Source organism: Melanostigma gelatinosum, assembly GCF_949748355.1.
Source record: "Melanostigma gelatinosum genome assembly, chromosome: 13".
Classification (NCBI taxonomy): domain Eukaryota; kingdom Metazoa; phylum Chordata; class Actinopteri; order Perciformes; family Zoarcidae; genus Melanostigma; species Melanostigma gelatinosum.
The window spans coordinates 19838663-19849330 of NC_136646.1; the positions used below are offsets into that span (position 1 = coordinate 19838663).

General features: G+C 43.6%; 2 protein-coding genes across 2 annotated transcripts; both read left to right on the top strand.

Moving 5' to 3' along the window:
- The first annotated feature begins 143 nt into the window (after window positions 1-143).
- nudt9 (nudix (nucleoside diphosphate linked moiety X)-type motif 9) lies at window positions 144-4966 on the top strand. The gene is made up of 8 exons (XM_079281316.1): window positions 144-278; window positions 844-1131; window positions 1272-1361; window positions 1934-2020; window positions 2293-2404; window positions 2535-2681; window positions 2768-2852; window positions 3046-4966. Exons 1-8 carry the CDS (start codon window positions 181-183, stop codon window positions 3189-3191), a joined length of 1053 nt encoding a protein of 350 aa, XP_079137442.1. The 5' UTR covers window positions 144-180; the 3' UTR covers window positions 3192-4966.
- A 468-nt stretch (window positions 4967-5434) lies between these two features.
- LOC306787124 (uncharacterized protein) lies at window positions 5435-10051 on the top strand. The gene is made up of 12 exons (XM_079282167.1): window positions 5435-5676; window positions 6306-6417; window positions 6541-6634; window positions 6870-6924; window positions 7075-7215; window positions 7409-7569; window positions 7872-7970; window positions 8101-8246; window positions 8343-8514; window positions 8603-8715; window positions 9420-9504; window positions 9590-10051. The coding sequence occupies exons 1-12, from the start codon at window positions 5559-5561 to the stop codon at window positions 9647-9649; spliced, it is 1356 nt and encodes a 451-aa protein (XP_079138293.1). The 5' UTR covers window positions 5435-5558; the 3' UTR covers window positions 9650-10051.
- Window positions 10052-10668: the final 617 nt, after the last annotated feature.

Here is a 10668-nt window from a genome sequence, read left to right on the forward strand (position 1 = left end):
TCTCTGTTAGAGACATAAATACTATAATAATCTTATCACCATGGAAACGAGTGCGACTGCCGTAACCACACCCCCTTTTGCAGACGCCACAGCGTCGGGCGGTGCACTTCCTGGTTACTCTGCGCCGCATGCCTGTTGTGGTAGTTGATTTAGGACTATTGATTTATTGTGTCCCAAGGAATGATCCATTTGGTCCGACGACGAGACTGGATCGGCAGGATTCGTCTAGCTCTCACTCTCTTCGGACTCCCGTTTACCGGCTGCACCCGCGAAGTTAGGTATGGACTGTAACGTTCATTAACAGGTTTAACTAGAAGCGTGCACTATTTCACATTATAGGACAGTTTCGGCTCTAAGATAATCGAAAGTAGAGAGTCATGTGCTTTAGTGGCTATTTCTGTCAAAGTCATTAAACAGTGCCATACATGATATATATGATAAGTCAATATTACAGTAGACACCATTAGCTAACTGTTTTTACATCGATTTACAATATTATGAACGTTGCCTACGTGCAACATTGTAGTCAAGCTTCATTTCATATGATATGATATGAAATGACATGTCAAGCTAATTTAACAAATAAAAGCTAAACCAAACCACACACATGTGTATTGTTGCAGTATGTCATGATATGATTCCATGGTGAATTTAAATGTTAGTTTGTGCCAGAAGATTTATGCTCTTGCGGCGGAATGTGTATGTATTATATTAATTATCTGAAGAGCCAGGCGGGCACGGAGTGCATGTGGAGTGGTGCTGTCCCGGGGCAGCGCTGCTGCAGGGGAGGCAGATCTGGGCTGACTTACTGGATTTCTATGTCTCATATTTCTTGCCTTGCAGGCCGGCCATCTGCTGTGCATCTTCTTACCCTTTGAGGACCAGTCAATCCATCAGACCCATCAGTACCAGTTGCTGTAACCTCTACACAACCAGTGTCAGGACAATGCCATCCTCAGCAGCGTCTCATCTCAAGTCCAGGTGCCCCCAGTATCCAGGGTCCAAAATCAAGCGCTTCCTTGTGCCGGATGACAAGGTGGGCTGGAGTCAGAACTGGCCGCAGTATAATCCTGTCAGCCACACCGACCCGTCGGTAGAAAAGAAGCCAGTATGGGCGGATCCTGATATTGGGTGAGATATTAGGACTGTAGTGTATGTTGAATGAATTGTAGATGATCTCTGCTGTGAGACATTCTGACTGTTGTACATGCTCGTAGTTGTCAAAGATCAGCTGGAGTTTCTTCACGCCGATGACTTTCCTTGTTTCGCAGCGCTTTCTCTCCAAAGTTTAACGCTGTGGACGGTGCCGTGGACAGGACGAGCTTTGAAGGCAGCTACAAAGTGGAACAGGGAAAACCGCTGTAAGTCATCGCATACCAAGAGACACTCAGTCAGTTTGATTGGTTTAGCAAGAAACGGGTAACTCACATCTACATTCAGTGATTTTCAAGCCAAAAAGAAAGTCACAGTAACAAGACTTTGCATATCAGTTAATCTGGTGGCTTATGTGTGGCCAAACATTTTCCTAATGGTACGTTCACATGCAGCTTTAGCTGCACAGAGCGGCCGTCGAGTGTTTTAGCAGCCCTCTCGCATTACAGGCAGTCATTTCATTAAATGCTAACGTCAAAGACTTTGCTTAAAGTGGCAATAGACAAGCATTTTGCTTTAACTTATCATGATGTAGTAAATATTGATTGCACAATGTGCTAGCTGGAGAATAATGACACCATCGTTGTTGATATTGGTTTCCTATAATTTCAGAGAAGTTGAAAAATTGCCTGTTTCTACTTTAACATGTTTAACTAGCATGTCCGGATGAGTAGCCAGAGCAGGGCTATGAGAGCTGAAGTCTTTACTGAAGAGTTTTGTGTTTGTAATAATTGTTTCTTCTTTGTTACGGCATTTACAAATGTGCTTTTCACTCGTGTAGGAATCCTCATGGACGCACAGGGGTGACTGGTCGAGGTATGCTGGGACGATGGGGACCCAATCACGCAGCAGATCCCATTGTCACCAGGTAACCTTTTCTTTACTTTACCCATCTGTATTATCCAGATACCTGCAAATCAAAGTTCATTACTCAAGTTAGCTACATAAAGAAGAATTGAAACAGGGAACTGCTCATTACTGCCAATGCAATTTAAGGTTCTTATAAACGTGATATCAGCGTAACAGAAACGTTTCCTGTCACGTTAGAAAGATGCTCAATTGACAAAGAAGTAGGAACTTTGCAGTTTTCTTTTTATGAATGCCTGATGGACAGATGTGTGTTTTGTCGCTGTCTGGCAGATGGAAAGTTGATGCCAAACAAGCAAAGATATCTCACTCCGTCTCCAAGCGGCCTATCCTGCAGTTTGTGTCCATCAAGAGGAAAGACTGTGGGGAGTGGGCCATTCCTGGGGTTGGTGGTTTCTGCATTTCTCTTTCAAACAAAAAGGAATTAGCAGCCAAGACAGTTAAGGGTTTGAGTTGTTTTGTGTGTGCAAGATGTGACTTGCTTGTTTATTTGTGTGGGTGTGATTGTTCGGTAGGGGATGGTAGATCCAGGGGAGCAGGTCTCTCTCACGCTGCAGCGGGAGTTCTCGGAAGAAGCGTTGAATTCGTTGGCAGTCCCGTCATCAGAGAGGGCAAAAATCAGTGAGCGCATCTCCAAACTCTTCAAATCTCCAGGGTTTCAGGTCCGCCGTTGACACCCACTCAATAGTTTTCTGTCGCTACAAGTTCCTTTATGAGGAGAACTATAATATGTTTGTTTCTTCTTCAGGTGTATAAAGGCTGTGTGGATGATCCTAGAAACACTGACAATGCTTGGATGGAGACGGTCGCTGTCAACTTCCACGACGAATCCGGTATCAATCGTTTTATTTACATATTATTTTAATTGTCAAAACAAATCTTTAGAAATCCAGTATTTAACTCATGCGACAACAGCTCCAGCAATTTGCAAAAACCATTTACCATTTGTTCTTGAGATAATTGTTTCTGTGGCGACATTAAACATGTTTTTTGTCGGGCGATGACATATCCTTGTTGTTACCGTAGGCAACAGTGTGAGCGAGCTGCCGCTGCAAGCCGGCGATGACGCAGGACAAGTCCAGTGGGTTGATGTTGACTCGTCCTTCCCGCTGTACGCAAACCATTCCCATTTCCTGGAGCTGGTTGCCAAAGAGAAGAAAGCTCACTGGTAACCAAGGAGGACGGACTGTGACATGACGAGCATGAAGGAAGCATGAAGGGAACATGGAGGGAACATGGAGGGAACATGAAGGGAACATGGAGGGAACATGAAGGGCCTTGTTGCTCTCTGTGTGCTTAGAGTGCTGATGCTTTTAGGATGCATGACACCTAAACTAATGCGGATCTTACCTCACTAATTGAAACAATAATCTTATATATATATATATATATATATTATATATAATGCACAGCAACATTGTGACTGCAGGTTTAGATTATTATAGCAGAATGTATGAAATGATGGAGACGAGCAGGTTGAACGCTTGGCTGCAGATTGCTCAGAGGACATGGCTCAGTTACAGCTGCTGCTTGATTTTGTCACAGAAAAGAAGGAAAAATAAGAGATGTACATGTTCATTAAAGAAGAAATTAAACTCACCGCTTGGAAGAAACTTAACACCAGACTGTAAAACGCAAGATGCTGCTGAGCGGCACGCCACATTATTTCTGTTGGCAGTAATTATGCTAATTTATGCAATGCTAACAAGGATCACATTAACCCAGCGTGATATTGTAAGAACAAACAATGAGCTGCCGAACACAACGCATAATACATTAATTTAAGGGCGATATGATGAGGAGGGCGATCAGGATGAAGAAGTGCAGATGAGGCAGGGAGGGAGAGTTGCGCATTAAATGGCTCGTATCTGTTTGGATTCATGATAAAAAAAACACCAACACATGGACACGTCTTTCATCAAGAGGCAGTCCACAACAGACAACTAAGTTCTTCGCAATAGAATATGTTTGTCTCTTGGTTGGTGTGATGTGAAAATTCTGTCCGCTGTAAAACTAGTGAGCATTTTAACTCGACACTAAAGGGAAAGGGAGATGAATGTGGCCGTAAGAGAACCTCTTAAAATAAAAACTGCTTCAAAATGTGTCCACAGCAGTTGTAGGAGGTGCCACAGATCCTGTATGTCTTTTTATTTGCACTCATCGCTGCTCAGGCCACAACATGTAACCTCATATGATATTCAATTGCATTTAGGTATGTTACCAGCAGCTGTGCGTGGGCAGGTTCTGCTGTTCAACCCCTTTACTAAAAGCATAATCTTAAAAAATGTTCACACTTTAGCAGGAAAACACTCAGCTCTGATGGACTCCCAGTACACCCGGGCCACTTACCATCGCCACTGATGCATTTGCAGTCAGAGCACTGGCAGCGTTTGATGTTGCAGGAAGGGAGAGTACTTCCCATCCAGATGTTCCCAGCTGTATCTATAATTTACCAGTAGCATAATCCTCTAACCTTTGCCTTCAAAAGTTCAGATTTTATTTCTTTATGGTTATTGTGATTGGGGCTGGTGGTTGGTACAAGACAAATATAAATTAATAAATGGTAGGATGAGTGGTGAAATAACTGGAATTTTGATTAGCGTCATTGTAATGACCAGTGCTACACACGGGGCTTTGCTGAATGGATTGTCTGTTTATGTTGTAATGTCAAAAATACACACAGAAGTCTCTGAACTTGCACTGAAAAAGGACTGACCCCGCCATGTCTGATCCGGTTTCTTTTCTTATTAATCCTGACTCAGTTGAATTCTGGAGTTGATTTTTGCATTTTCCCTCATAAAATATGTGTTTTGAAGGTGGTTCTTATACATGTGCTGTATTTGTTGTCTCATAGTACGTGTAACATCAGCTGTCATGTCTCAGCCTACATAGTTGCATTAGGACACCTTATGCATTATGAAGTGCACTTAGAGCTAATACATCCATGTCTGACGTGTCTCTGTTCTCATTGTGAAAAGGAAACAATAAAAGCTATAGAAAAATACATTTCATTGTGTCTTTTACCAAATTGAAAAAATACATCTTTCATCCTTTCATCCCATACCCCACTGCGTGATGGAGATTGTCAGTGAAACCTTTATTTCCTTTCACTTATTATTGTAATTCCCTTCTTACCTGCCTCAGACCTTTTCACCTTTAGTAGGACATTTTGTTCTTTCGACAAAGAAGGAACAGCCTTTTGTTGAATCACAATCTGTCCATTAACATCAACCATTTCAAACATGTACTTATCATTGTTCTCCTCCCATTTGTCTGGCTCTTGTTGGGTTTCAGTGTAGGGCTAGACTAGGGAAATCAATTATGTATGATGCCACGTTAATTCAATGTAAGAACTACAATACCCACAATCCCGTGCGACAAAAAGCCGCCTTAGCTGACGACGTGGCCAAGTAACGTCCCACGTCTCGTTTCAGCAGACCGGGGCGATTCAAACAGGGCTAACCGGCTTTGTTCATAGCTTAGTTCAGAGAGTCTTTGATTTCAACAAGCCTCTCTAACGTTACAAGTTTGACACCATCATGTCTGGGAAAACCAAGAACCGGAGCGCCGCGAACGCAGACTCTGTAACCGGCGGTGTGTCCTGCGATGAGCGCATCTTGCGGGATTGTCATCAACTGTACACGGATCTGGACAGTGGTGAGTTGGCTGACACGATGTGCTGGACTCAACCCCGTCACTGGAAGTCACTCTGAACATTCACGTTTGCTTTCGTTAAGTTGAGCTAGCGATCTGTTTGCTGCCCTGTGGTTAGCCCGACCGGTCAGCTAACGATAGTTAGCTAACTGACACGGGGGCTACCGTTAACCGTTAGCTGGCCATTAAGGAGTGTGTGTTGGCTGACGTTGCGCTAGCTAGCTTGTGTTAAAGCTAGTTATATTAGCCACGCTCAGCTGCCAATTATTTATCGATATGAGTCACGGCGTTTTTTGCAACGTATGCTAGCTCATGATGTAACGGGTTAACCTATAGAGTTTGTAGTGTTCCTTCACAAGAGACACAGGGGCGTCGCTAAGGATTCTGGGTCTTCAGAAAATAAATGAAGTACAATTTTTTTTTTTTTTTTTTTACTTTAATACTTTTATGCTTTTACAACATGTTTAAAGACGAAATACTCCCACTAAAAAGTTTGTGGCCATTCTCCAGCTCCTGGTCTGGCTCTTGTCTGTCTGACCTGAGCCCTTCAGGTGCAGCCACAGCACCATGATGACTCCACTTTTACTTGATGGATAACTTGCATCCTTTATTTTTGATCATGTTTATTCCAGGGCTGATCTCAGTAGCCGAATCTGTTAATGTGAAGTTGCTGCCGCCCAGGAAAAAGATCACTGTGATGCTGATGGGCAACCACTCTGCTGGGAAAAGCTCCTTCATCAACTGGTAAATGCTTTTTAATAAGTATGCCCCGACGTTTCTAGATCGCCAGTCTGTCCACCCAAGACAAAACTTCTCCTCCGTCTTTGCTTCACTAAATTGTTTGACATTTTCCTCTTTTTTGGTCAGGTATGTGGAAGAGCACATCCAGCGCACTGGAGTGGCCATTGAGACCCAAGGCTTCAACTTCATTACAAGTGGGCGCAAGAGAGAATCTCTCACAGTGAGTACAACTGTACAAAAACAACAATTATTGTAAGAAAGGATTCGGTCCAGGAAGAAGCAACAAATTGGGAATTTGTCCGAACTTTGACTGTTTTATGGACATTTATATAACTCCTCATGATAATGACTTATTACATTAACTTGAGTTAGTTCCTCTCTCGTGTTTTCAGTTATTTTCAGGGGATCCTGGTTCACAAACTATCGACGACTAATCTGGTTCTGCTTTTCTTTAGGGAAACGCAACCCTTCATCTATATCCACACTTCAAGCCTCTGCAAGAGTTCAAAGGTCAGACTTCAGCTCAAATCACAACCCTCCCCACAAGCATTCAAGTTATTTTACACTGCTCCAGCCGTGTGGCTTCAGCGGTACGTTTTCTTCTATTGTAAAGTGATCACTGTCGATCTGATCTGTGATGTTCTTGGAATTGGTTTTCAGGGGTTTCGGAGTACTTGAGCACAGAGATCTGCACGTCACGACAGAAACGGTTCAGCCTGGTGACATTTGTGGATTCTCCAGGGTTGGTGGACGGTGACATGAAGTATCCGTTTGACGTGGACGAGGTTATCATGTGGCTGGGTGAGTGGCCACACACTGACCGTGCCTGTTGTGGTACTGTGGTTAAATACTGGCATTAAAAAGCACCAGGCCATCGTTATTTCTGCCACAGTGTTTGTGGTGCACTAGTGAGCTTTTTCCAGGTTAACTGCTCCTCTCACCATTTCCTCTGCGGACTAACTTTTGATTATTTGTCACCATCTGTCGCACTCAGGCGATCTCTGTGACTTGGTTCTGGTCTTCTTCGACCCCATGGGTCAGGCTCTGTGCAAGCGCTCCCTCAACATTGTGGAGCGCATGAACGAGAAACATGGAGATCGGCTGCGATTCTACCTGAGCAAGGCGGACGAGGCCGGGGGAGAGTCGGACAGACAGGTCCGCACAGCAACAGCATGATTTACACACGCTTGTGTTCTGGGACACGTTGTCCTTTCCAAACATTATCCACTCCTCATCTGAACAGTTTCCACATGTTTAAGAATTTAAAAAATGCACTGATATATTTACACTAAGGCCCCTCCAGGAGGAATGATAACCTAAAATAAAAACATGTCCTCTTCATGTTAAGGTATGTGGGAAGTTTAAAGCTGCTCAAGAGTCTTTTCCAGTGTATGTTTTAAAGTATGTCTGTGCACAGAACACTTATTTCTTTGTCTTTATGCGACTGTCTGTCTCAGAGAGTAATGATGCAGATTGTCCAGGAGCTCTGCAAGCGACCGGGACTCAACAAATGTGGTTTTGACATGCCCACCATCTACATTCCTAACCCAAATAAGGTAAGAGTTCATTGAGCTCTAGGTGATTTAAAAAAAACTAAATTTGTTCTTGGCATATAATTCTGCAGAGTTTAAAGATCGTGAAAGAACTTCACTGACGGGTGCACATTGTCTTTGTTCCCGTTCTCAGCCAAGTCGCTGTGTAAACCAGATCGAGGAGGTCTGTCGCACCATCGAGAAAACCATCAACCAAACGGTCCAGAACACACTGAACTCCCTTGAGAAGGACTGTGAGCTCATCAGCGAGGCCATCACTGACACGCTCGGTAACGACAGGTAACATCACACAAACACTTTGCCTCCTCATCACCCCGACTGTGATGGCGATCCACACGGTGGCATCGGTCAGACAATAAGCTTAAGCTCCCACAGGCAGACCAGTGCTATGAACCGGCGGGCGCGCTGTAAGAGCTGCCTGCTCACTCTGCTGGGCTTCACCGTCCCTCTGGCTCTGATGGCGTTGCTGGTGCTGGGCATTCTGTCCCAGGAGCTGCTGGAGGTGGCTCTGGGCAGCGAGGGCACGGAGACGCTCTCCCTCTACCTGGTGAGTGTTTGAAGCGAGTGCACCACCACTGCTACGTCTGCGTGTAAAGCAGTCGAGTCTGATTTTGAGCCGCTCCTGTGATCCACAGTCTCCGGTGGTCAAAGTGTTTGACTCGCTCTCTGTGGAGCAGCGTCTTTACGGCTGTGGAGGAATGGTCCTGCTCTCCTTCCTCCTGCTCATCATCGCCCGCTTCGCCTTCAGGTAGGATGATAACAGCACCGCCATCTGCTGCTTTACTGCTACTTACTGTAAAGTCACCGTTTTTCATTCGTTGTGATCGTGGTTTTATTTTCAGATTAGAATTCTATTTCAGTTTATTTCTTTTGCTTTCTCTAATGAAGACAACTACACTTAACTAGAAGGGCTCTGAGAGTCCAGACCTCCGCCAAGGCCAAATGCTTTGCATGTGTCCGCCCCTTTATGTGGATCGGCTCCAAAATGTAATGGGTTCATCCTCGGTCCGTGCGACACCCTTCCACCACGTTTTAATGAAAATCGGGCCGGTAGTTTTTTCATAATCCTGCCGAAAACCAAAACCTCCTTGGCGGAGTTAATTCATTATTTAAATATTAAAGTAATTTGTCAAGCAATACGTGCCAAATATTCCTTATATACCAAATGTGTTTTTAATTAATCACAAAATAATAATGTGATTTAATTGATGATAACAGTTGTTAGATGCAGCTGTGTTTTGTACATAAACTTTCCTTACCCTTAATATTTGACTGTTTTTGACACTTTTTTTATTTCCTTTGTGGAAACAAGGACAGAATCTATGTTAAGCAGACGCCTGTGATTTTGGGTTCCCTTGAATTTGCAGCTTTGCTTCTGACAAAAGGATCAAAACAAACGTCTGCTTGTATGTTAACGACAAATCTCATCAAATTCCCTTCAATCCTCTGCAGGACTCAACCGACGCTTTCAGGCAAACAGAAAAGACAACTGCAGGAGAAGCTGGAGTACGTTCAGGAGGTGGTCAAGAGCAAGAAGGTAGTCTGTCTGTGTCTCTGTCTGTCTCTCTGTCTGTCTATATAATAGACGGTATAGTGTTGAACCGTCTGTTGTGTCCCTCTAGAAAAAGCTGTATGACGAATACCTTCGGCAGAGTGTCAGCGACCACGACATGGACTTGTAAAGACGGACGGAGACGACAATTCAGCATCCCGACACAGGCGCTGGATCAAATTAAAAGCTTTGCCGAGGTTTCTCTCCAGCCGTCGGGTCTCGTCGTGCGGATGTAAATTATAAGCACATGGTACGCTCGTAGAAACCCATCACAGATCTGGTGCTCTGGATAATGTAAAGCCCCGTTTACCTTTTTAGATGTTACCTCTGTGAACACACTAACTGCAGATTAATAGTTTGGAAATGAGCTCCTGTTACTGATTACTTGTTGTGAGCATTTCTATACATGTATTTCGTGCCTCTGCTCCAGTCAAAAATAATTCTGGCTCATACCACTAACGTGTTTAAAACATTTGCAAACTATTTATAACGTTCCATTGTGAGTCGCTTTGAATGAGTTTTTGAAGACTTTCACCAGCATTTTATACAGAACTCTGACTGCCTGGCATCATGAAGTTATCATTTTTGGGTATTAATCATGAACATCTATGTCTAATATGTAGAATATTCTATTGTGTACACACCTCATGTAAATGTCCAGCAAACATTTTTCCAGTGAAGTTTTCTATTTTCCTCTTCTACATTGTGACCATGTTTTAATTACTGAAGACTTAAATATAAAACAGTATTGACATTAAATGGCTGCTCTTCTTCTGGTGCTCTGATGAAAGCAGGGCCACGTTTTGGATTATACTTCACATCTTGGTTTACGTTGGGTGGAGGTTGCATCGGTTTCTTTCCACACGCTGTTTGACTGCAGATGGATGAAGCAGAGACGGGATGCTCGCCCTCCCGCTGTAGATCTCAGATTTCTAGAAGAAGAGATGAAAATCGAAGAGAGGCATGTAAGAGTATCGGGGCTTGAGTTGGATCACTTCTATGAATAGACCCACAGTTGTGTTCTCAGCATGCAGATGTTAGGAATCTGCTGTTATCACAGATTTATAACTGAAGCTAAATGTGTATGTGGCTTCCAGTTTGGTGTCATTTGGATTGTGCATATTTTTTTCGGTTGAAAAGGAAACCGGA

Coding starts and splice junctions, on each gene's coding strand:
- LOC306787124 (XM_079282167.1), top strand. CDS start 5,559: ATGTCTGGGAAAACCAAGAACCGGAGCGCCGCGAACGCAGACTCTGTA. Junction 6,925..7,074: donor GCCTCTGCAAGAGTTCAAAG/GTCAGACTTCAG, acceptor ATTGGTTTTCAG/GGGTTTCGGAGTACTTGAGC. Junction 9,505..9,589: donor AGGTGGTCAAGAGCAAGAAG/GTAGTCTGTCTG, acceptor GTGTCCCTCTAG/AAAAAGCTGTATGACGAATA.
- nudt9 (XM_079281316.1), top strand. CDS start 181: ATGATCCATTTGGTCCGACGACGAGACTGGATCGGCAGGATTCGTCTA. Junction 1,132..1,271: donor TGGGCGGATCCTGATATTGG/GTGAGATATTAG, acceptor CTTGTTTCGCAG/CGCTTTCTCTCCAAAGTTTA. Junction 1,362..1,933: donor GTGGAACAGGGAAAACCGCT/GTAAGTCATCGC, acceptor TCACTCGTGTAG/GAATCCTCATGGACGCACAG.